Genomic DNA, 26,309 nt, shown 5'->3' with positions numbered 1-26,309 from the left:
GAAAATAATGTACATACCTTAATTTAAAAATACTTTATTGCCAAAAAATGCTTTTGATTTAAAGTGAGAGATGTGTAACTTCCTTTCACTTGAACCCTTAGAGGCCATTGTGGGGTTGTTACCAAGTCCAAGCTCACTCTGCTCGCTGTACAACAGGCCAGTAAATTGGAGACGAGGTGTTGAGGCAAGGAACATAACTTTATTCGGAAAACCGGCAGACCGAGAAGATGGTGGACTAGGGTCCCCCAAAAAACCATTTTATAGGGGTCTGGATGCCAGTTTCTTTTCTAGAATCAGAGAGGGAGGTAAAGTAAAAGGGCAGAATAGAGAGGGAGAGGCGGAGAGGAAGTAAAGTAAAAAGGGCCATCAGTCTTGCAAAACATCTCCTGGAATGGCCAGCCTCGGGGAGGGGGGCGGGGATGTGTTAATTTCTTCTTTCTTGCAGCCATCCACAGGTGGGTAGGGTTCCCTGAAGCAGGCCATTATGTATGATAATAATAACAAAAGCAACGAAAAGCAAAGGCTAAAGTCAAAAGAGAAGGATCCAACTTGGGGTCAAAATCGGCTCTTCCCTGTTACAGGTTATTAATTGGCCTCATTTCAATATTGTTGTGTCTCAGGGAATAGGGAGGCCCGAAGAGAGGGAGAGAGATGAGGGAATGGCCAGTCTGTGGAGCAGTCAGAACACACACGGTATTTATTGGTTAAGTTTGCCATCTTGTATGGGCGCCATTCGTGGCGCCCCAAAACAATTACAATAGTATCATCAGAGATCACTGATCACAGGTCACCTTAACAAATATAATAATGATGAAAAAATCTGACATATTGCGAGAATGCCAAAATGCGACACAGAGACAGGAAGTGAGCAAATGGTGTTAGAAAAATAGCACCGATAGACTTGCTCAACACAGGGTTGCCACAAACCTTCAATTTGTAAAAAATACTGTAGCTGTGAAGCTCAGTAAAGCAGAGCCCAATAAAACAAGGTCTGCCTGTATTGAGTAGTTTTTTATGTACCAACCATGTGATGTTTTTTACAATCACTGTTGGTTAATTTGATGGCAAAGATTAAGAGAAGGTGCAAGGCTACTCAAACTAGAACCCCTAGGATGTAGGTCTGTCCGATGTCCATCCTACAAGTTCCATATATACTCGTGGAATTGAGGAATGATGAGGGAGACTCAGCAGGACCTGCTGATGGATTGAGAATGGGGTTTGAGGGAGAAAGAGCCATCAAGGATGATGCCTAAGTTTCAGCCTGACCAACTGGGAGAATGTGGTGCTATTTCCTAAGATGAGGAAGGAGAGGGCAGGATTGCATTTTGAGGAAAAGATTGGAAGTCAGTTTTGGACATGGTGACTGAAAGATGCCTTTGAGACACCCAGATGGAGGTGTCAGGTGGGCAGTCAGCTGTGTAGGTCTGTTATTGGCTGAAAGTCTGGATGGAGGTGCTAAGTAGAGATGGGGGTTGATGGGGGAACTTATGGGAGAGCACAGGGAAGGAAGGGAACCAGGATGATCCCTTAAGGAATGTCAGCATTTAGAAGTCAGAAAAGTAAGAGGAACCCAGGAGAACAAGGAGGTCTGGAAAGTCAAGAGAAAAGGGATCCTAGAAAAAAGGGGTGACTGACCATGTCTAATATTGCCTGGAGTTCAGTCAAGTGTCTTCCTTTCAGCTACCAGGATACCATTGATGATCAGAGCAGCTCTGGGGGAGAGGCAGGGGCAGAAAACCAGAACAGAGTGAGTAGAATGGTGACAAGAAGTATGGGCAGCTCCTTCAAGGTGCTTTGCTATGAAGGGGAGCAGAGAAATGGAGCCGAAGCTTAAGGAGAACGTGGGCCCATGAGAGGGAAATGCTTAAAGCACTCTGGGTGGATGCAGAGACAGCCGAAGGTTGGTTGTAGAGCCCAGGGTTTAGGAAGTCAGGCTGAGCAGCCAAGCCTCCTGGTTTGGGTCCAAGTTCTGCCACTTGCCATTGGGTGACTCTGGTTGCCTTTTCTATAAAATGCGGATAACTGTGCCTGCCTCAGAGAGTGCTAGGACAGTGGCTGGTCCCCTGCTCTGCACAGGAAGGGCTTTTCCAGGTGAGCAGGAGAGGGACGAGGGGAGTATGGTATTCTCCTGTGGCTGCTCTCACAAAGTACTATAAACGATGGCTCCAAGCAGCAGAAACTTATTGTCCCACAGTTCTGGAGGCCGGAAGTCCAAGGTCGGTTTCACTGGGCTGAAGTCAAGGTGTTGAAGGGTTGCAGTCCCTGCAGATACTCCTGGGGAGGGTCATTCCTGCCTCTTCCAGCATCAGGGGGCAGCCAGCAGTCCTTCACTTGTGGCTGCATCACTCCAATCTCTCCCCCACGTGGCCTCCTCCTCTTCTGTATGTATCCAATCCCTCTGCCTCTTCCTAGGAAGACACTCGTGATTGGATTGAGGGCTCACCAGATAATCCAGGATGGTCTCCCCAGTCATGATTATTCACTTACATCTGCAAAGATCCTTTTTTCAAATAAGGCCACATTTACAGATTCCAGGGGTTAGGACCTGATATCTTTGGGTGGCCATTATTCCAGGAAATGATCAGGAAATCTCAAAAGAATGAGGAAGGGAGTGGAGACTTGAGGGGTCTCATGAAGAAGTGAGAGGAGGGGGTCTCTGGCTTAGGGGTTTCAAGGAGGTGGGTTATAGCATTGTTTCTGGAATGTTCCTGAGGGTTCTCTTCAGACAAGGGCCGTTGGAAACGGTCTTCTCTCTATTAAGAAGTAGTTGGTCCAGGGCTCAAATCTGAGTCTTCTGACACCAAGGCTGGGTACCCTCTGGTGCTTCCTCATTGTCTACAAAGCATTTGATGGAGAGTCTTCTCAAACTAAGCAAGAGGAGACTCCCCAGGAGGGAAAGGGGTCCTGATCCAGGTGGGGGCAGCCTTCCCCCTCATAGTACAGCTTCCCCACTTCCCTCAGTGGGATTGGGATAGAAGTGGCAGCTTGCAGGTGGCAGGGGTTCAGGAAATACTTATGGCCTTGAAGAATCACACCTCGTCGCCTGGGGCCGGATGTCCCACTGGAGACTTGTGGGGTCGTGGTGGGTTTTAGGAGGCCAGTAAATAACTCCCTCCTCTTTTCTTCCCAAATTCTAAATGACTTTGAGGATACCTCTTTCCCTTCCCTCTCCTCCCCTCCCCCCTCCCTTCCTCTCCTTCCCCCCTCCCTTCCTTCTTTCCTTTTTCTTCCTTCATTTTTTTTTTCTTCTTGTATTGATTAAGCATCTAGTATGTGTGAGATACCGTGCCACATGGTGGGGACACAAACCAGAGTCACCCGTGCTCCCACCCCTGCGCCCCCGTCGGGCCCTCACCACATGGTTTTGTGATGCCCAGATTGTGTGTCTGTTTCCACATTAGACCCTGAGCCCTCGGCGGGAACCAGTCTGGTGGTACTAGGTAAGCGTCAGCCATCATCTTGTGAATGAATGAGTGGGTGAAATTCGCACTGGATGTTGAAGGGTCATCGAGACATTGTCAGGAAGTGAAGGGGCTCTTAAGAAGATAACCCAAGTCTGGGCCGTTCCTGGATTTCTGGAAGGATCAAGTTCACCTAGAGCATCAAATGGCCAAGCATCTTGCTACACAGGCCAACTGAGGCAGAAAGCAGCCCTGTCCTCACACCTGTGCCTTGCCCCTGGGTCCCACCAGTGCCCGACCAGCCAGAGGGGGATTTTCATGGGGACGTAATGAGACTGCTGCTGAGCAGAGCAGCAGCAGTGCCAGTCTGGTTTCCATGGTGACCCTCACTCATCTTCACAGCAAGGTGTTTGTCGGAGAAGTTCTGTGTCCCACAAACACCTTCTTTTGGCAAGTGTTTACCGAGCTCCCGCTGAGTGCTTGGCGCAGAGCTGGGTGAGGTGCTGGAGAGGAAGCCAAAGCAAGCGAGGACCCAACACGCAGCCATCTACGGGGAGAGTCAACTCAGACGAATAAATGCAGCGCAGTGAGATGGTGCAGGCTGGGATGATCATCGACTAGCACCCTCACCCCCACTGCAGCCCCGCTGCTGTGTGCGAAGGAGTTACAAATGGTCCATTTAACAATTGCAGGCTGTGATGGCTGTGCTCTCTGACTCAGCGTCTCACCTTCCTCACACCACCCCTTCCAGATCACAAGGTCCATGCATCCTCTTAGGAGTTTCTTAGACATAACAGGAATCATCTCAACGGTTGGGTGTGTCTGAGGGGTCAGTAAACAGCTCCCATCTCCCACCACCTTGAGTTCTGAGCCAATTGGGAGATAAGACATACATCAGGCATGTTGTCCGGTCCAGCCAGAAAAATCACCCATCACTTTTATTACTTAGGCTGGAGGATGTGGCTTTTATCTGGAAGCATAGCCAGCCCCACTGCAGGCCTCTCCCTCAAACTGACTGCAGGGGATTCCTGCTTCGGTCCTCCATCACTTCCACTCCCGGATCTTCTCCACGTGGAGGGGCCGTAAGCAGGGGGAAAAGGCACATGGCCCCTCCCCAGCACAGGCCATCAGTCAACTGCAGTGATGGACACTAGTGCGTGGAAGTTTGTGTGTGCTGGCAGGTAGGGCCGGGTGCTTCGGGTGCGGTGGCGCTTGTCGCCGACTTCCGAGCCGCTGTCCTGGGCCACCATCTTGACATCACTATCCGCACTGGTCTGGCACCAGCCACAGAGAGCGGCCAGAAGAGAGGCTGTCAGAAGCGACCCAGAAATTCATTCTGTCCTGCAGGGACACGTAGTCCCTGACGCCGATAACACCCATGTTTGCTTTTTTTCTGTTTCTTTACTCAATGTTTTGAATAGTAACTAATGAACATGGCCAAGAATTAGAATGACAGAAGAGGCCATACTGTAAAAACCAAATTGTCTTCTCATCACCTGCGCTCTGGTTGTCATCCCCCAAGGCAAAGGCAGGCTGTTACCCATGTCATGTACCCTTTGGAGATCATCTATGGCTATATGTATACTCCTTTATTAAAATGCAAAATAATCACATACTTTACCCACTGTTTGGCTCCCTTTTCTCCCACTTTGCAGCAGTCTTAGAGATCTTATACCTACACAGCGACCTTGCTCTTTTAAGTGGCTGCATAATATTCCCATAACAGTAATCATAACTGAATTTTTGGAGAATTTGATATGAATGAGACACTGATCTGGTTGTTTTATTGACATTGACATTCACATATTTACCCTTCAAAGCAGCCTCTGAGCTAAGTACTATTTACATATAAGGAAACTAAAGCCCAGAGAGTTTAAGTCACTTTCCAGAGGTCACAAGGCAAGTAGGAGGTGTGGTCAGGACATGCGTCCAGAGCCTACCATCTTAACCACACCCTCCCACAGTGCTGTGGTGCCTGTCGGGCACAGACGTCTTTATGCACGTGTGCAAGGTCATCTGTAGCATGAATTCTTCAAAGTCAAGTTGCTGCATTACTGTGTATTTTTAAAAATAGGTATTGCCCACCATAGAGGCCGGACCAGTCTGCCACCCCCAGTGTTTGAGATCCTCTCTTTCCCACACCCTAGTCATAGGGGCAGCTGATCTTTCTACCTGTGTCGGTCTGATAGGAAACCACGGCACCTCCCTGGAGCTCTAATTTTTCACTTTTCTTATAATGTGTGAGGTTGGACAACTTTTTGTACGTTGAAGGTGTAGTTGTGTTTTCTTGTCTGGTTAGCAGAGGAGGTCGCCTGGGCTTAGCGCAGGGCTGCTTGAGTGGCAAGGCTCTTCCCCACTCTTGGCTCCGCCATTTAATCATTTAATGACCTTGACCACAACCCGTAACCTTCCTGTGCGTCAGTGTCCTCATCTGAACACAGGGATGGTGAAGGTTTAATGAGCTCCCACACACCCAGACCTGAGACTGGGGATGCCTGGCTCATAGTAAGTGAGTCACCGTTTCCAGTCATTTTAGCTCTTGGCTCTATTCTGCCCACTGAACCCCATGGTTTCTTTCTATGGCTCAGTTTCATGGATTTTGCAAAAATGGACAACATTTCCTCGGTGACTCCTGACTCCTTATTCCGCTGCCCATGCATGCCAGGCAGTCGTTCAGTCTACAGTAGGTGGCAAGGGGCTGGAAATGCAAGGATGAGCTCAACAGGCAGGGTCCTGGCCCTCGGGGCTTATAGTCTACTGAGGGAGACAGGCAATCATCAGAGAACCACATGGAAAAATATATGATTCCACACCGTGCTGGGCACCGTGAAGCTTTATCTCCTTGTCCTTAGCACGCGTCTGCCCTGTAATCAGCACCAGTCCCGAGAAGTGGGAAAGTCACCCCGAGTGCTCAGTAAATGTTGGTGAACGAGTGAACAAGAATAGGATTAATACTGTGATTGTGTCCAGTGCACGTAAAGTGAAAACTCGTTAACTCTGTGCAAGTGTGACAATAAAAAGCCCAGAAATTCCTTCACCTCCTGAAACAGTAGTGGCTGAGCTCATGAGGGGCTGGACGTTCCCTCGAGGCTGCCAGGATGGTACACCTTGGAGGTGGTTGTCATGAAATGTTGGGATGTGGTGAAGGTTAAATGAGCAACAAAGGGCACATTTTATATGTATGCATCAATGAGCGGGAAAATAAGCTTCTCTTGGTTATGTAAGAGTACACCCTTACAGCTAGTGAAAGGACAGCTGTGGGATGAAAACCATTTTCACAAATTGCTGATCATCTGTTAGCGAACATCAAGTATAAAGTGATTTCTACTTTCCTGGGAGAATAGAATCTTAGAGTTTTGATGCTGCAAAGGATCTTAGAGGTCATCTGGTCTAAATTCTTGGCCAGGGAAAAAGTATTCTTGTTACCAAAAGTTAGGTCAGCTACGCGCTGCTTGAAAGCCAATACTCGAGAGGCAAGGTTGGTGGAAAGGAAAGTTTCGTTTATTTTGGAGGCCAGCAACCGGGGGAGAAGGCAGACTCGTGTCCAAAGGCCAGCTCCCCCCCTGACAATCAGTGGACAAGAGCTTTTAAAGGGAATTTTCAGGGGTGTATAGGTGGAGGGAGGGGGCTACGTGCAGAAACGGCACAGTCAGCTCCGACAGTCATCTGGAAACTGGTCACGTTGTGGTCTGATCAGCGTCATCTTGATTGTTTCAAGTACAGTTAATCTTCAGTTTCCGGATCAGTTTGTTCCCATTTCCTTGAGGCCAGTTCTCAGAATTGTGGCAGCTTATGTCATGGCTACAGTCTAGTCATCATGTAGTTAACTTCTTCCACCTGGGGAGGGTTTCAGTATCTACAAAACAGCTCCCAGGATATGGCTCAGAATATTATCTATAGCCCTTGAAGAAGAACTAAAAGTCCTTGACTTTGCTTAATGACTGAACTATTGTTATTTGGTCATGTTTGACTGTTTTCCTTTGCTTCTGCATTTTCTCACTCTCTGATTAATTTTATTCTTTGGCTAAGGTTTTTCTATAGACAAGAGGCAGGTGGAGGACATGGAGGGCAAGGACCATGGGGCCCTGCTCCATTCCATTGTCTCTAGTACACCCAACAGATGGTCAACCCATTTCTACTTGGATATCTCATTGACAGTGAGGGGCTTCCATTCTTGGGAGGTTGCTGTTGGAGCTTGAATTGTGTCCTCGCAAAAAGATATATTGAAGTCCTAAACCCCAGCACCAGTGAATATGACTTTATTTGGAAACAGAGTCTTTACAGGTACAATTAAGTTAAGATGCCAGTATGACTGGTGTCCTTATAAGAGGGAAATTTGGACACAAACAGAAAGGGAGAACATCATGTGAAGACAGAGGTAAAGACTAGTGATGCCTCTATAAGCCAAGGAATGCCAAGGATTGCTGGCAACACCAGAAGCTGGGAGAGGGGTATCAGACAGATTCTCCTTCATGGTCCTCAGAAGGAACCAACCCCATGGACACCTTGACTTTAGACTCTGGCCTCCAGAAGTGGGAGAGAATACATTTCTGTTGTTTGAAGCCACCTGGTTTGTTAAGGCAGTCCTAGGAAACCAATACAGCACCTTAAACCATTTCTTCGGAATCAGAATCTGAGAGTAGTGCTGGGAATCTGCATTTTAACATGAAGTCATTCTGGTCATTCTGATGCCTAATAGTTGGAGAACTTCTGCTGGAGACCCGTGTGCCCAAACCGTGCATCCTCTGGTTGGTTCTGGGCCGAGTCCCAAGTTTCCCCGTGTAAAACTGCAAACCCTCCAGCCCTCTGTCTCTCTTACCCTGGACCATTCATCTGCAACTCCGAGCCCTCACTGCCTGAAGGATGCTCTTGAGGGTCTTAGCCCCCCTGCATAGCTTCCTGCCTCTTGATCCAGACTTCTGGCCTCCAGATCTGTGACACAAGACATTCCTGTTGTCCTGAGCCACCTGGTTTGTGAGACTCTGTTACAGCAGCTCCAGGAAACCAGTAAGTCGTCCGTCTCAGTGTAGGCAGCTTGTAGTCCTTGAAAGGCCCTCCTTGTCTTTAACCAGGAGTCTCCATTCAAGGTTCCATGTGAGCAAGCAAACAGCCTGGTGAACTGTGGGCGTCATCCCGACACGGCCTCTCCTTGGGGCCCCTCACCTCTCTCTCCCAGACCTCTCCCCTCTTTCCATCTCACCTTCACCACCCGATTCCTGGTCGTTGCCATGCCTTCACGGGCCACCTGCACTCACCTCACGTCCATCCCGGACCCTCAATCCATTCTTTTCAGTGACCCCAGCTTTGCCAGCCTCCTGTTGCTCTTGGTAAACCTGTGTCATCTGCCCACAATTGGAAATAGTGTACACATGGTCACCATTGCCAGATACCTCTGAAATCATCATGAAGATGGTGGAACCTGGAACAACAATAGACATTTTAGGGAGGTGGCTTTTAGTGGATTACGAAGAAGACCATTCTGACTGTCTGAGCTCTCCCACGATGGAAAGCCCGCCCGGAGAGGCAGTTAGCACCCCTCACCATGCGTGTGCAGAGTGGAGGCTGGGGGACTTCTGCAGGAAAGATAATGAGGACACCTGGGCGTTGGTTGGGAAGATGACTTAGCTGGTGTCCAGGGTCGATCTCATTTCTAAAGCCGTCTTTAAATGTTCCATCTTATATTTTCTTTCCCATCACTGTCATCTAATCTCCAGGTAGAGCAAGATCCAGCTATACAAGTAAGAATTCCAAATGTAATCTACCTATTGATGTAACATTCATCTCTGCACTTCTCCATCCATCTATCCATCTGTTTATGTTCCCTTCAAATTTTCTCTTCTTTGCCATAAAGAATGACACCAAGGAAGACTCTGATGGCCATAAGCACAGCAACAACAATGTGAAGTAACATTTTCCAGCATCTGTTTTGTGCCGGGCACCGGCTAAGTGCTTCGTGCGTGTCAGTGTGAGGCAGCGGGGCAGAGTATAGAGCCAGGACTCTGGAGACACATGTCATGGCTTCAGATCCCAGTTCTGCCACCTAATAGCATTGTGACTTTCAACGAGGTAGTTTTTCTGTGTCTCAGTTTCTTCACCTACCTTATAAGATCATCATGGGGATTAAATGGCTTGATATCCATCAAGCTGTTAAAACAAAGCCTGTGCATAAAAGGCACTATTAATCCTCTCAATGACCTTCATTTTTTTAAGAATGTATTTTATTGAAGTATAGTTGATTTACAATGTTAATTTCTGCTGTACAGCAAAGCGATTCAGTTATACAGAAATACGTTCTTTTTCCTATTCTTTTCCATTATGATTTATTACAGGATATCGACTATAGTTCCTGGTGCTATACAGTAGGACCTTGTTGTTTATCCATCCTATATATAATAATTTGCATCTGCTAATCCCAGACTCCCAATCCTTCCCTCCCCCAACCCCCTTGCCCTTGGCAACCACAGGTCTGTTCTCTATGTCTGTGAGTCTGTTTCTGTTTTGTAGATAATTTCATGTGCATCTCAATGGCCTTCATTTGACATGGGTGATAATATTCTTACTAACCAACTAAGGATCTAGGATCAGAGACATCAAATAACTCATCTGAGTCACCCAGCGCCTAAGAGGGGGAGCTGAGGTTGGAAGCTAAGTTGGCGTGACTCCCAAGCTCACGATGTTTTCAGACATAGTGAAACACCATCTCTTGGGAAACAGCCAAGTGGAGAGAGGAACTCTCCCTTACATTTTTCGCCTGTTCCAGAGCTGTGCCGTCAGGTCTGGCCACCGAGGGGGTGGGGAGTGGGCAGTGATGTGGAAACGCCAGGATGGAAGGAGTTAATGAGCCTCTGTCTGCTTCAGGCTTGGAGAGGGAGGGCCCAAGCTGACTTCTCAACCAAGAGATCTTTAAGAGGAAAAAGTCAAAGACAAGGATACTGACCCTGGATCTGACAATCTATTTGAGTTTATACCAAACTAAAAAATGTAGGGTTTATCCTAACTTGAACCAGTGTTTCACTCACACACAGTAATTAGTTTTACTCTGATTTAACCTGCCATTACAGTTTTGACAGTGAGGATACCCAGGAGGTATTTTCCCCTGAATTCTTATTGTCCAGACCCTCAAATCGATTGCATATAAATATGATTTATGGTCCCTGCATGGACTCTTGCTGCAGTAAGATGCCATGGAAATTGGCTCCTATGAGGAAAATTTCGGTTTCACTAATACCCAGTTGGTTTTTGTGGGTCTATTATGCTTACATCAGCCAACTTGGAGATTTATATTATAAAAAATGGCCATGGCCATTTCATTTTCACTCTGAATGGATTACCCTCCTTGTTAATGAGTCCTCTTTCTCATTCAGGAGAACACCTACTGCCTTCTGTATCAAATCTTACCGTAGTTTCTTTCTGACAACTTGCTTGCCATTTGGTGACAACTTGATTCATTTTTATACAAAATAAATAAGGAAAAAGACACTTAGGTCTTTCTCTGTTTCTTTTGTATCGTCAGTAGCTAAGCAAAGTATTAATCAGTTCTGGGATAAGTTAAGCTGTGCCGTTTCTTTTGCAAAGATGTTATCATGGGAAAGCCACTAATACATTTTAATAGCTTATATTTATGAAGTGCTCCCTCCCTGCTGGTCATTGTTCTAACTCCCACGTGAAATCACTCATTTATAAGAGGGCTATCGCTTGTACAGGATGTATATGCAGCAAAACTGGCCGGAGTAAGTACATTCCTCTCTAAAGTACAGTGACAAAAGCTGACACTTTTGTGACCTGAAAAAATTAAATGTTCTCTAGGAAAGAAGCGTTTGAATCTTGCTAATTTTGCCAACTTGTTGAAGCAGTAAAGAAGTTTAAGAATCCAAGTCCAGTCTGTGCAACTCAAAATGTCTTTGTTTCATGGAGGCATTAGGGACTTTTGGAAGGGGGGGGGGGAAGTGGGAAAATATGTGTATTTCATTGTTGTCTAAATAATTAAAAGTACCATAGGGGGTGATGAGAATTTTACCAGTGGATCCAATCCTGTATGCAAACTATGCATTCTTAATATGCATTTCGTTCTTCTGTGGCTGTTTGGGAAATTAACAGATGATACCTTCATTAACTGCATGCTATTTTAATTGGTTTAAAGGGACATCTTTCTTTCTTTTATGGCTTTGGAACACCCTGACAGTTTTATTGTTACTTCTGAGAGTTCATCCATGGTGATTAACATTAATACTATTAAAACAGAAAGTGCCTGTGAGCTTGTGTTCCCAGGGGATCGGGAAGGGTGAGCTGTGAGGACCGACTCTCTTCTGCCGCCAATTTCCTGGGAGAGAGAATAGAAAAGAATAAGGAAACTACTGTATTTAGAAACAACAAAATGCCAGACTCCGTACCATGCATTTTCTATATCTGTATTATCTATATCTATATCTATTTTAGCCCTGAACAACTACCTATGAGGATGGTCCCCATTGTGCGGTGGGGAAGCCAAGTCCTTTACCCAGCTTGCTTAAGCTAGGAAGTGATTTAAGAGCAAAGAACTTAGGGAAATGTCCTCCTGTTCATTTCAATCCCCTTGTACCTGGTAAAGCACTTGCAGTTTACCCAATAGGCAACCACCCATTTTCTTATACAAGTTAATAAATGAATGAATGAATGAATGATGGAAGGAGTGAGTCAGATAAGGTGTATGAGTCTCATATCCAGCTGTAACAAGTGACCACGAATTTGGTGGCTTAAAACAACACAAATGTATTATCTTACAGTTCTGGACATCAAAGTCCAATATGGGCCTCGCTAGGAAAAATCAAGATGCCAACCGTAGAGGAGAATCCATTTCCTTGCCTTTTCCAGCCTCTTGAAGCTGCCTACATTCTGTGGCTCGTGACCCCCTTCCTCCATCTTCAAAGATGATGATCCCATCACTCCTACCCCCCTATGCCCGCTTCCTTCATCGAATCTCCCTCTGATTCCCATTCCTCTTCTGCCTTCCTCTTCCACTTTTAAAGACCTTGTTATCAATCTCTGGTGTAAGGTGGGCTGATTAGCAGCCCTAGTTCCATCTGCAACCTTATTTCTCCTTTACCATGTCACCTAACAGATTCACAGCCTCTGGGGATTAGGACATGAACATCTTTGGGGGGGGCATTATTTTGTCTACCACAAAAAGCTTCATTAAAGGTGTGAAGTCTATTTTGTCTGTCTCAGTAGAGAAGTAATTCTTTTCTGAGACTGTGGAACATGGTTTGTTTGGTTCCTTGGATATTTAACCATGCATACACCACCTGGAGGCATCTCTTGGCTTTTTCCTTGCTTTGTAACCTGCAGACACTCTCCGCACATGCCATGTTCAGTAAGTACCCGTTGAGGAAATGAAAGAATGAATTGAACGAGCTGTTGTTTAAAACTAGATTAATTTGGTCTAAAGGACACGGGAGACATTTTGATCTAAGATGGTAAAATTTGAGCATTAAAAAGGATAATGGCTGCAGTTGATTGAAACCCACCAAATATATACAATTTCACAGTGATTCTACGCAGAGGCAGGGGGTCGTCCTAGATTCAGCTCAACATTTGCACCCTTCAGACTCCCATAGGCCACACTTGACCCCTTCTATGTAACTCAAGGGCAGGAACACAGTGTACGTGTCCACTGTGAGGGCAGTGTTAGACAGTCTTCTGTGGGTGCCCTTGCCTCAGGTCACACTGCAACCTATAGCTGTCCAGGAGGTATTTTCTCCCCAAGTCACACAGCTCTAGTGCAAGGAGGTTCAGTCTACACCAGGCAGCTATGGGAGCCTTCCTGGCTTAAACGCTTCATACCCCAAAGTTGCCAGCATCTTTTGTAACAACTTGTGGGCATGGCTTCCAGCATTTCCACAGGGACATGCCCAGGTCCGAGAATGACCTCACTCGGGGACGTTCAAAGCACAGTGTCTGCTTCCCTGTTAGGGATTTATGGTTCATTTACAGGTCCTCCCATCCAGATGTAATTTACCAATCAGGCATCATTTTTGATGACATTTGATGTTCTCGCCCTTCTGAGGTTTTCAGGTAAAAGCCAAAGCTCAGGTTCTCAGGAAGTTGGAAAAAGTTTTATTAACCTTTTGCTCTCATACCAAAACAAGCAAATAAACCAATGAACAAACAGACCCCAACTCATTTGTCACCACTGGAGGTTGCTATGACACCAGCTCTTTAACTAGCGAAGAATCAAACATCTATCATCATTATAAGCTTTATGTCAGAGTAACTGCATTATTGAGGCGAGAAAGTTCTTTGTGAAGAACTCCAGCTTAAACAAATACAGAAGAAATGATAGAATTAGAAAGTGTGATTTTTTCAACCCCTAGTGGTATCATGGATCTAGGTAACAATTACAATGCAGACTAAAGCCATTAGGTGAAAGGTAGACAGGGAATTTCATAATATAGGGATCATGCTGGCAGGGAATTTCATAATACAGGGATCATGCTAGCACCACTTGAACCTGTGATCCATCTTAGTATTTACCCGTAGTAGCATCCTACAGGAAGCACACGGTACTACTTATGGTACATTTGAAAAAAACAAACTTAATCTGACTCTAATCAAGACCTTAGATCTAACTAGTAGCTTGTGGAAATACAAGGGATAGAGGAACAATGACACCCTTTGGAAGCAATCAGCCAAGTCCAGAATGTGGGACATTCTGCAGGATGAATGACTTGGTTTCCCCAACAAATCATGGAAGGGAAAATGGAAGGGCAGAATGATATAGGATAAAGTGGACTTAGTCAACACTGTGGGATTTTGTTTGGTTCTTGAATTAAACTTTCAACTGTAAAGATTATTTTGGGACACTGGAGGTAGTTTGAATAATGTCTGATATTAATTATTGGAATTATTGTTAACATTTTAAATATGATACGGTTAAATGATATTGAATATGATAATGACATCAAGGTTAGGTAAAACTGATATACATAAACATATATACACATATATAGACATACATATGCACGTGTGTGTATGTGTGTATATATATATATACAGTTGACAGTTAACGATGCACACTGAGGAAATTAAAGGTAAAATGAAAAATCTGGGGTTTGCTTTAAAATGCTAAGCAAACTTTGAAGGGAGTAACTAAAACAAGATTGGCAAATATTGACAGTTTTCCAAGTTGAGTAATGATTACATTGGGAGTCTGATTATTCTACCTACTTTAAGTGCCTGAAAATTTCCATAATAAAGTTTTCTCTTTTTTTCTTTTCATAATTTTTTAAAAATTTTATTTATTTATTTGTGGCTGCATTGGGTCTTCATTGCTGCGCACGGGCTTCTCTAGTTGTGGTGAGCGGGGGCTACTCTTTGTTGCGGTGCGCGGGCTTCTCATTGCAGTGGCTTCTCTTGTTGTGGAGCATGGGCTCTAGGCGCACGGGCTTCAGTAGTTGTGGCACACGGGCTCAGTAGTTGTGGCTCGCGTGCTCTAGAGCGCAGGCTAAGTAGTTGTGGCCTATGGGCTTAGTTGCTCCGCAGGATGTGGGATCTTCCTGGACCAGGGCTTGAACCCTGCATTGGCAGGCGGATTCTTAACCACTGCACCACCAGGGAAGCCCCATAATAAAGTTTTCTTAAAACCCATATATTTTTACAGTCAGATGCCATTTTCTCCTATCAAATTATTAACGATATTTAAACATTTTACAGGGAGGGGTGAAATGAGGATCCTACTGCATTGCTGGGGAACTTCTGGAAAGCAGTTTGGCAGGATGCCCTAAGAGGCTTAAAATATTACTAGCATTTGACCCAGTGATTCCCTTTGTAGAAATCATACTTAAAAAATCATTGTGAATATCAAAAACTCTTTACAAAGATGTTCACTTCAGGTTATTTTATTTATTTATTTATTTATTTTTAAAATTTATTTTTATATTTATTTTTGGCTGTGTTGGGTCTTCGTTTCTGTGCGAGGGCTTTCTCTAGTTGTGGCAAGTGGGGGCCACTCTTCATCGCGGTGTGCAGGCCTCTCACTATTGCGGCCTCTCCTGTTGCGGAGCACAGGCTCCAGATGCGCAGGCTCAGTAGTTGTGGCTCACGGGAACAGTCGCTCCGCGGCATGTGGGATCTTCCCAGACCAGGGCTTGAACCCGTGTCCCCTGCATTAGCAGGCAGATTCTCAACCACTGCGCCACCAGGGAAGCTCTCAGGTTATTTTAGACTTTGAATTTTGCAAGTAACCCAAATGTGCACCACTAGAAGAATGGTTAATTGAATCATGGTACACCACATCATGAAATATTTTGCAACCATTATAAAGGAGACTTTTACAGTTTTTTTTTTTTTTTAAGGATTTTCTTATTTATTTATTTATTTATTTATTTATTTATTTATTTATTTATTTTTGGCTGTGTTGGGTCTTCGGTTCGTGCGAGGGCTTTCTCCAGTTGCGGCAAGCGGGGGCCACTCTTCATCGCGGTGCGGGGACCGCTCTTCATCGCGGTGCGCGGGCCTTTCTCTATCGCGGCCCCTCCCGTCGCGGGGCACAGGCTCCAGACGCGCAGGCTCAGCAATTGTGGCCCACGGGCCCAGCCGCTCCGCGGCATGTGGGATCTTCCCAGACCAGGGCTCGAACCCGTGTCCCCTGCATTAGCAGGCAGACTCTCAACCACCGCGCCACCAGGGAAGCCCTACAGTTTTTAAATACAACTGGAAGATGCCTGTTACAACATTAACTGAAAACAGGACAAAACTGTACTTGCATCTATGTAAACAATATACATCCATGGGAAAAATATGTGTAGACAAAAAAAAAACTGGAAGCAAATACAACAAAATGCCTCCATTGGTTCTGATTGGGTGATAGATCTACAGTGAATGAAGTCTTTTTCTGTGTTTATTTTCCAGATTTTTCTGTCATGGACATAATTTTGTCCTGTGCATCTTGCAATAGTTTTATAAAGGTATAACCAACATACCATAAAATTCACCCACATTAAGAGTACAGTCTGATATATATGTGTAAGTATATATAGTTGTACAACCACCATTACAATCAAGTTTTAGAACCTGTGACCCTGTGAAGTATCTCACAAATATTTCTTGAGTAGACTTCATTTTTAGAGCAGTTTGAGATTTACAAAACAATTGAGAAGGTAGTATAGAGAGTTCCTACATACCCTGTACCTAGTTTCCCCTGTTATTAAAATCTGCTATTAATATGGTACGTTTGTTAAAATTAATGACCCAATACTGATACATTATTATTAACTAAAGTCCATACTCATTCAGATTTCCCTAGTTTTTACTTAATGTCCTTTTTCTGTTCCAGGATTCCATCCAGGGTATTACATTACATTTACTTGACATATCTATAAATTAATTTTTAATTGGAAAAAAGTAAAATGAACCTAATTTTTTAAATCCTCCAAATATTTAATCATTTTTCTCCCGGTCTTCTTGTTTTTGTTGACTTGTTGCTTGCTGACAAAGACCATGTCTTATATTAATTATATTCCTTGTAGTTTCCAACATGGTACCCTGCAAATTTACTAAATAATATTCTGCTAATTTAGTCACTGTCCTTCAAAAACTGGATGGAGCAGAAGAGAGGGAGAAAAGGAAGAGAAGGAGGGAAAAGGAAAAAAGAAAGACCTTACTTTACAGATAAGTTAAAACCTCAGAGCTCTGAGGGACCTTTGGTTTCTGCTGTGATTTTATGTAATGGAATTCTCTTGACCTTTGTGTTTCCCAGGCTGGAAATTGCAACCCTGAATCGGGCAGACTCAGATCTGGAAGCTTGTCGAACCCAAATCAGCAAAGATATCATTGCTCTTCTACTGAAAAATCTGACCAGCAGTGGCCATCTCTCCCCTCAGGTAGAGAGGAGGATGGGTGCTGTTTTCAAAAAGCAGTTTCTGTTGCTGGAGAAAGAAATTCAAGACGAGTATGATCGGAAGATGGTAGCCTTGACAGCTGAGTGTGACCTGGAAACAAGAAAGAAGACAGAAAGCCAGTACCAGAGGGAGATGGCAGCAATGGAGGAAGCAGAAGAGATGCTGAAACGTGTTAGTGAGAGGGTAAGGCAACTTTGAAAGGAAGGCTTTCATTTGTCTCCCTCCTTCATCATTTATCCATCCATCCATACATACATACATCTACCTGCCCATTCATCCATCCACCCACCCATCCATCCATTCTCCCCACCTACCACCCTTCCATCTATCTGTCCATGTACTCATCCATCCATCCATTTATTCACTCACCACCCATCCATGCATCCATTCATCCAACCTCCAACCCATCCATCCATCCGCCTACCGCCCTTCTATCCACCTGTCCATCTACACTTCCATCCATCCATCCAGAATTCATTTAGAAAGCATTTACTGATCACTACTGTCTAGGCAGTGAAGGTACAGAGAACATTGAGACATGTTCTGGCATTTGAGAAGTTCACAGTCTAATGAAGGATACTCGCATATAACAAATGTGAATTCATTCAGCCATGTTGTCATAGAGGTACATTCACAGTGCTGTGGGATGTCATAGGACGAGTAGAATGGCTTCATTCACAGAAAAGCATGTCCACGAGAGCACAGCTCAGGGGGGTTGTGATGTCAGTGCACATGTGTGTCCATCTGGACTGCACCGCGCTAAGTTCTCTCCAGCACGGGCTCTGGAGTCAGACAAACCTGGACTCATATATTCTAGTACACTCCAGCTCAGCTCCGGAAGGCCTTAACTAGCCTCTGTAAGTCTGTGAGTCAAGGCCGAGGGCGCCCCCCTCTCAGAGCGGCTGGAAGAAGTAATGCAGGAAAGGAGCCCCGGGTGTGGGCTGTAGAAGGCTCTCGTGCACAGTGCCCGGTTCTGGGAGTTCTGACCTCTCGGCCTTCCCGGGGCTGGTCTCTGTTGATCGGAGATCAGCTCTCATTTTCCTAAGAGAGTGTCAGTTTCTGTCTTGAAAGGAATCATGCCAGAGTTTTTTCCCAGGCCCACCAAATCCAGTCTGATTTCTGCCTTCCTCCACGGAAGAGATGGCTGGTTCACTCCGGTGACTTGAGCCCACATAACCTGTTCTGAAAATTTATCATCCTAGGGAGGTCAAACATCTTAGGAACGAGCTTCTGAACTCCTAACTTCCATTCTGCAGACTGGCAGCCGTGCACAGAAATCCTCTGGGAGTGAGTAGAGAGCTCTCAGGGTGACAGCGCCTGGCTCTCAGATGGTCACCTGCGGTCAGACTACGGGCTGGGCACTAAAGCAGAGAGGCGCGATTCACGCTGTCTCACCCCCAGCCACTCCCCTGCAGCTGGGGTCCCCTCGCCTCAACACACATCTCATTTTAGGGCGTGCCTTATTTTCTGTTTGGCTCCTGTATGGATTTCCTGTAGCTGCTGTAACAAATGACCACAGACTTAGTGGCTTAAAACAACAGAAATTTATTCTCTCACAGTTCTGGAGGCCAGAAGTCCAAAATCAAGTCCAGAAGTCAGCCAGGCACCGCCCTTTGAAACCTCTTGGGGAGAATCCTTCCTTGCCTCTGCCGGCTTCTGGTGGCTCCAAGCGTTCCTCGGCTTGTGACTGCATCCCTCCAATCTTGACCTTGGTCTTCACGTGGCCCCATGACCCTGTCACCTCCACTTCTGTCTCTTTTAAGGACACTCATCTTTTGATTTAGGACCTAGCTAAATGATCCTGTATGATTATCTACAAAGACCCTTATTCCGAATAAGGTCATGTTCATAGGTTCTGGGATTACCATGTGGATGTATCTTTTTGGAGAGGGGGCAACGTTCAGCCCACCACTGTTCCCCTGGCTGACCCCGCTCTCTGATCTCCATCCATGATTGCACAGGTCAGCACTGTGTTTCCTTGAGTCCAGCACTTAAAAAGAATGTGTTAAACACACTGTTCACTGATTCAGCCCCAGACAGTCTCATTCTCTCTCTCTCTCTTATTTCCTCAATTTGTTATATATTTTTTTCTGATAAAAATAATACACATTCAGTGAGGGAGGCTTGGAAAGTACACAAAAGCAGAGGTTGGCAAACCTGGGACCCATGAGTCCAATCCTGCCCGGCCTGTTTCTTCTGGCCCTTGAGTTGAGAATGGTTTTTACATTTTTAAAGGACTGTAAAAAGTAAAAACAAAAAAAGAATATGTGACAAAACCCTGATGTGTCCTGCAAAGCCTAAAATATTTATCTGGCCTTTACTGAAAGTCTGCCAACTCCAGCTCCAAAGCATAAAAAGAAAAACCCAGAAAAAAATTGAAACCCATTCCACCAGTCAACAGTAGACAAACATTCGTTCAGCCTGTTTGTTGAGTTCCTGCTGTGTGTCTGAGCCTGGAGACACCACCATGCTAAGCGGACCCCACTCCTGTCCTTGGATTTCAGCATAAACCTTTTGCTTTATTTTTACTTTTTTTTTTTTTTTTACAGAGTAAGGTTTATGCGGTTCATTGAACTTTCTATCGTGGTTGTTTCCACTTACCATCACAGATGTCATTAAACCCTCTCACACTTAGCATTCACTGAAGGCCAGGAATTTTTCAGAGCACATCACCTGAACCTTCTCTTCAAATATTCACACCCACTCAGTGAAGTGGGAATTGATAGGCTCCCACGTATACAGGTGAGGAAACAGATGGGAGAAGGTCACCTGCCTGAGGACACGTGGGTGGACCAAGACTCACACCCAGGCAGCTCGCCCCGACCACCAAGCCTCACGGCCACCCTCATACAACAGTGCATCGTAATCCTGGTGGGCTTCTGCCTTTGCAATGCTTTCGTTACAAAGACTGCCCGCGGCAGCGCAGTTTTAAGTGTTTGCTCATTATTTCCACTGGTTGCTGGGGGCGTGGAGAAGGGGTGACACACAGTGTCCTCCTGCTCCCTCTGTGCAGGGGTCAGGGTGGGCGGCACCATCACTGTGGATCCCCCAGGCCACCCTGTACAGAGACAAGTCTCCTTATTTGAGCAAATCCACTTCCAAAAATAGCATAAAGCTGCAAAAGTTAACAGAGCTATTTCCCTTCCAGTCTGTGCAAATCATTCCATCTTAGAATGACTTTGTCATCTATTCATTTATTGTAGTCATCTTTAAATAAAATGCATGAAAATATTTTGGCCGTATTATTCCTCCAAGTATTAGTTTTGTTTTGTTTTTTTAAAAAAAGCTAAATGAGGAGTATCAGTTCTTTTTGAGTAAAGTTTAGGAATTCCAGTAATTAGTATAGCGATGAAATCTGTTCACATTTAAACATCTATATGATCCCGTACAGTCTGTAAAGCGTTTCTGCATGGAGAATCTCTTAAGGGTAGTGGCAAATATAGACTCTGAAGGCAGGTGGCTTAGGTTTAGATCTCACTTTGTTCCTCCAGAAGGTGCATTGTTCAGGCTCCTTGGGTCTCGGTTTCCCCATCCTTAAACTGGGGTTAATAATGATGCCTGTCATATAGAAGTGTCAATACTTGTATAGTACTTAGACCGATGCTTGGCAGGGTCAGCCCTGTTCTATCCGGTTTCATTATTTAGTGTAATCTTTAAAGAAGCCCATAACATAAAACAGTCAGGATATGAAATCTTTCCAGTTCAAGTTGGAGAAACAGAAGCCCAGAGGGGAGGTGACTTGCCCAGCTTCCTGCAAACAGCCACTGGCCGTTCAGGGTGTGTGCTTTGTAGAGGGACTCTTTTCCAGATCCACGTGCTTCCCAGCTACTTGGAGAAGAGGCAGCACCAGCGCATCCTGCCCTGAGCTGCCGGAGGCTTCCTAACTCCTTTGAGTGTGTCTTAAAGGAAAAGATGCCTTAAGTGCAAGAATTCTTACACTGTAACCATCTCTGGGGGATTTATTTCTATAAAACATTTTCACAATTTGCCCAGCTTGCTAAATTGAGTACAGGGAGTGTCATTTAGTACAGTCATAATTTCCTGACACGATTTCACATTTTTGATGGCCTAGAGTCAGCGCGAATAGCAGTTGTCAGAACAGCCTGGCACAGGCCTGCGATTCTCGAGCCAGGATCGAAGTGCCCTGTCCTGATGCATGCCTCCCAATCTCTCCATGCAAGTTGCTTTTTTAGGCATTTTAAGCCAAAGGATAAACATGCCTCATTTCTCTGAGAAGTCTATTTTAGTGGAAAGTTCAATAGGGAGTTGGGGGTGAGTGACCATTATTTTAATGTACCTTTAAAAATGCACATTTGTTGCCAATATTTAAAATATAAAATTTTGGATAGAAAATCCAGACTTTCAGCTTCTCTTAAAAAAATGGGACGATATGGCCACACCAGGTGCATAGTCCTACAGAGCCCCCTTTGGTGGGCTGAGCAGTGGCTGACCCCGTAAGCAGGGCTTGCTCGCTCTACTTGACCCCAGTCCCCAGTGCTGCCTCGTACAGTACTTCCCAGGCTACCTCACATGACCTCCCCTGCTTGGCAGGCCTGGGTGGTGTCCCCTGCTTCAGGGTTTAGTCTTCTCATCTGTGCCACAGAAGGATTGAACTAGAGCAGGGGATGAACACATTTCTGTGGGTCTCTGGGCCCCCTTAGGAGGGCAGTGTACATGGAAATCGGGGGGACTCCCATCAAAAGTTATTTTAAGGAGCGTTTCACTGTGACACAAACACATCATTTCCTCATGCCTTATTCTTCAGCAGAAATACTATTCTAAGCAAGGACAGATAATTACATTTTAGGATTTGCACGCGTGCACTCAAGCATGTGTGTATGCGTGTGTGTGTGTGTGCGCACGTGTGCTGTGTGCTTGCTTTTTGTCCTGGCTGTGAGGAGTTAAATGGACTTCACCCCTGTTTCATTCCTGTTAGTTAAAATAATTGAGGTTTGGAGCTTGTCGAATTCCATACTGTCAAAACAGAAGGTCACTTTGATGGATGAATGGACCTACCTGGGCACCAGCTACTCCCCTGGTAGCAGAACATCCCTGTGATGCCCAGAGCCAGGGGCCCAACACCCTCATTGTGGGTGACTTGCATTCCGTAATTTAGATCAAGTCAGCTGTGAATAACTACTTCTCTCCAGAAGAGAAGACCCCTTCAGCTTTGCCACATAATAATCTGACCACTGGTGTGACAGTCCCATCATATTCAAAGTTTATGTCCATACTCAGAGGGAGGGGATTTGTGTGACGTCTTACACCGGGGGCCAGGAATCTTGGGGCCTTCTTAGAATTCCGCCTCTGCACATGGAATGACTAACACTCCCTCCTGTGGCATGAGTCTTTTGAGGTAATGGGAGTGCAGATGCATCAGGAACTTAGTGAAGGTGTGTCTACCCCCTGCTGTCCTCCCTCTGGACCACATAAAGTGCAGGCATCCCAGGAGCCACTTCCTACCTCCTCTTTGCCTCCCTTTTAACAAAAATGTTATCAGCTTGGGCCTGATTGCTGGTATTTTTCTCTTCAACTAAGTTAAGGATGAAAGATGATGGAAATAAGCTTGAGAGCCTAACAGCACAGTCCATTGATGTTTCCATTTTGCGAGCTATTTTCAGGCAGTTTGATTTGAAAATTTCCACCCTTGTGACTTTTTTTCTTTGAGATGGTTCTGGAAAACGTTAAGATAACAGGGAGGACAGGTTACAACAGCATTTCCCAGAGTTTAGCAGCTTCCTCATGGCAAATTTGGGATTCAGTTTGTGTGTATGCCTGTGTGTATACGTGTGTGTTCCATGTGGATGTGTACACACATGCTTGTGTGTGCATGTGCACATGTGTGCACTGTATTTGTGTTGCTGTGTGTGCCTGTATTTTGTGCATGTATGTGCATTGTTTGTGTGCACTTATATGCACTGTGCATGTGTATGTGTGCACATGTGTGTTGGTGGTGCATGTCTGTGTGCTGTGCATATGTGTATGTGCCTGTGCATGTGCATGCATGTGTGTGCACCTGTATGTGTGTGCATGTTTGTGCATGACTGCTGTGTGCATTGATATGCACTCTGCATGTGTGTATGTTGATGGTTCATGTATGTGTCCTCTATGTACATGTGTGTGTGCATGTGCACATGCATGCACGTGTGCCTGTATGTGCATTATTGCTGGGTGCATTTATATGCACTGTGCACGTGTGTTGGTGTATGCATGTGTGCTGTGTGTGCATGTATGTATGTACATGTGCACGTGCATGCATGTGTGTGCTTGCATGTTGCACGCATGTGCCTGTGCATGCCTGACCAGTGTGTCACCTCCCACGTGCTCCCCTCTTCTCCACAGTCTGCTATCGAATGCAGCAGCCTCCTGCGGACCCTCCATGGCCTGGAGCAGGAGCACCTGAGGAGGTCCCTTGCTCTGCAGCAGGAGGAAGACTTCGCCAAGGCCCACAGGCAGCTGGCCATTTTCCAGAGGAATGAACTGCACAATATCTTTTTTACCCAGATAAAAAGTGCTATTTTCAAAGGGGAACTGAAGCCAGAGGCAGCGAAAATGCTGCTGCAAGATTACTCTAAAATACAGGTAATGCCTCAAATGAGGCTCTCTCTGATGGAGGAGTCATTTTCCTGAACTGTTTAGGTAAATTTCTCCTCTTTCTGAGCTAAGTCCTGTCTCTTCTTTTGTGCTGGGTTCCAGTGAACTAATGCTGTCTTCCTTCGACCTCTTGATGTGGCGGCTGAGTTTCCAGTAAGCAGGGCAAATGGGGGCTTGAAGCACAGGCCTTAGACTCAGGCTCACCTGGACTCGCATTCCAGTTCCACTACCCATCAGCTCTGTGAATTTAAGCAAATTGCCTAACTTCTCTGAGACTCAGTTGCCTCACCTGTAAAATGGGGGTAATAGAGTCCCCACACTAAAAGGGGCATGATGGAGATTTAATGATCTAATTCATGGAAAGGCAGTGCTTGGCACAATATATGTTTAATATATATAGTGGTTAAAAATATATGTGTGCATATACGTACGTGTGTTCACATGTGTGTGGTGATGTATGCCTAGGGTTTATGATCTCTGTCTCGATATTCTTGGGTGAATTTGTGGGTGTTTTTGCATGTAAGCTTGAGTGTGAGTGTCATTAACCCAGACTGAATAAATTCCTAGATGACTGTGGAAATAGTTTATGAGACTGTCACTATTTTTATGAGGCCTGCCTGAGGCATTTTACCTGTGCCTGTACACACAGTACATCACTGGTGTGCAGTAATGCACCAGATTTCTGGTCCCGGCACAGGCCTCGTGAGTGAGAGCTGCAACAGATCAGGGCTGTCCCAGGAGGAGACCAGGCGGCCCTCGTGGGCCTTTTGGAGAGAGAGGACCACTGTCAGAAGGCACTGGGCATCTTGGCATGAAGAGAGCTAGCCAGCCTCTCCGTTTTGCTCTTGGTTTTTCCCAGTAAAACTTCAGGAGAGTAAATAAAGTCCTGGCTAGGTATTCAGACCCCACAGCATCACTTAGGGATTAACAGATTTTGCTGTCGTTTTGCCCGCTCCTCATGATAAGCTGTGGCTGACTCTCCAGGTTGGAAAGAACACGTGTTATTGTTAATAATTCTGGGGACAAAAAAGTAACAGCCCTGGTGACAGTCCCAAGGCACAGACAGGTTAGTTTTTGAGGATCCCGACTCTGAGCTTCCCGACGTCAAGGGCTCAGGTCAGCTGACTCACGTGATGCAACTCTGTAGAGGATAGAAGTGTCACCACAGTGTTCCTGCTGTGTTGATTCTGCTGCCAGGAACTCTCAGAGAGAAGCTGGCATTTGACCACATCCCACCGACCATTCTGCTTTTCACTGTCAGGGGAGTGCAAATCCTCAGGTGTTGGACCTGGAGAGATTATAGCTTTTGTGTGGAAAGGAAAACACCATACGTTTCTTATTGAACAAAATGTTGAACTTTCGGGTAACCCACTGCATGGACAGTATTTCCCCAGATGGAGAAAAAGACAGCAGAGCCGGTCAGTGGGATAGTACACCGAGGCTGATGTTTTAATTACCGTGGGTTTAATTACTGCTGGTCTAATTATTATGCTACTGGTTGAAGCTGGATTTGGGAGACAGCCTATTATGAAGTTAAAACACAGGCCCTGGAATTAGATGGCGGAGTTCAAATCCCTGCTCAATCATTTACCAGCTGTGTGATATGGACTCAGTTTCCTCATCTGTGAAATGGGAATAATAGTATCCTCTCCCTAAATTAAGTTACAAAAGACGAGAAATGCTCTGGGTCCAGTGCCAGGCCCAGCAAAAACATCCAGTATATGCAAGGCTATTATTACTCTCTTGTGCTTGCTTGGGTTCTTACGCATTTTGTGCATTGTAAGAACTTCTTGCTACTCTGTGACCAGGCTCATCTCGTGTCCTCCATGAGTGTGGGAGTTCTGGGGTCAGAGCCAGTGGCTAACTTATCCCAGAACTTCAGCACCTGTCCTGGTGCTGTGTTTGGGGAGCGCCACAGGTGTGACTGTGCACATGGGTGAAGGATGCCTGAGTGAAATTTATATTCCATTCCTAGGGAAGCAAAGTTGTTTTGATAACTCTTTACCATCTGGGTCTCAAATGCACTTTTCAAAGCCCTGATTTCTTATTAGTATGTAATTTTCTTCTAAGCCTTTGTTCGGGGCCGGGACATTTAAGGTGTTAATCCCAGGGCTTCTATTCCCGTGTATTTTCTTCAGAAAGGAAATGTGATATTTTAACTGACTAGAAAGAATTTTCTTTAAATTTTATTTAAGCATACTTTCTTGATTTTTTTTTTTTTTTAACAGGAGAATGTAGAAGAGTTAATGGACTTTTTCCAGGCTAGTAAGAGATACCATCTCAGTAAAAGATTTGGCCACAGGGAGTACCTGGTCCAGAACATACAGTCATCAGAGACCCGTGTGCAGGGCCTGCTTAGCACTGCTTCTGCTCAGCTGACCCTCCTTATCCAGAAACACGAGAGGTAAAACCCCCAAGCCACCCAAAATGATGCAGACAA

At 45.4% G+C, this 26,309-nt stretch overlaps 1 protein-coding gene across 2 annotated transcripts in view; it reads left to right on the top strand.

Annotated features, from left to right (window-relative positions):
- EVC2 (EvC ciliary complex subunit 2) overlaps window positions 1–26,309 on the top strand; it is a 143,901-nt gene that overhangs the window by 57,884 nt on the left and 59,708 nt on the right. For both annotated transcript variants that reach the window (XM_057546799.1, XM_057546800.1), the window contains exons 10-12: window positions 17,134–17,458; window positions 23,618–23,857; window positions 26,098–26,273. In XM_057546799.1, the coding sequence (XP_057402782.1) occupies window positions 17,134–17,458; window positions 23,618–23,857; window positions 26,098–26,273 (741 nt within the window). The remainder of the gene's footprint in view (window positions 1–17,133; window positions 17,459–23,617; window positions 23,858–26,097; window positions 26,274–26,309) is intronic.

The sequence above is a fragment of the Balaenoptera acutorostrata genome, chromosome 5 (genome assembly GCF_949987535.1).
Source record: "Balaenoptera acutorostrata chromosome 5, mBalAcu1.1, whole genome shotgun sequence".
NCBI lineage: Eukaryota > Metazoa > Chordata > Mammalia > Artiodactyla > Balaenopteridae > Balaenoptera > Balaenoptera acutorostrata.
This window is presented reverse-complemented; position numbering and strand designations above follow the sequence as displayed.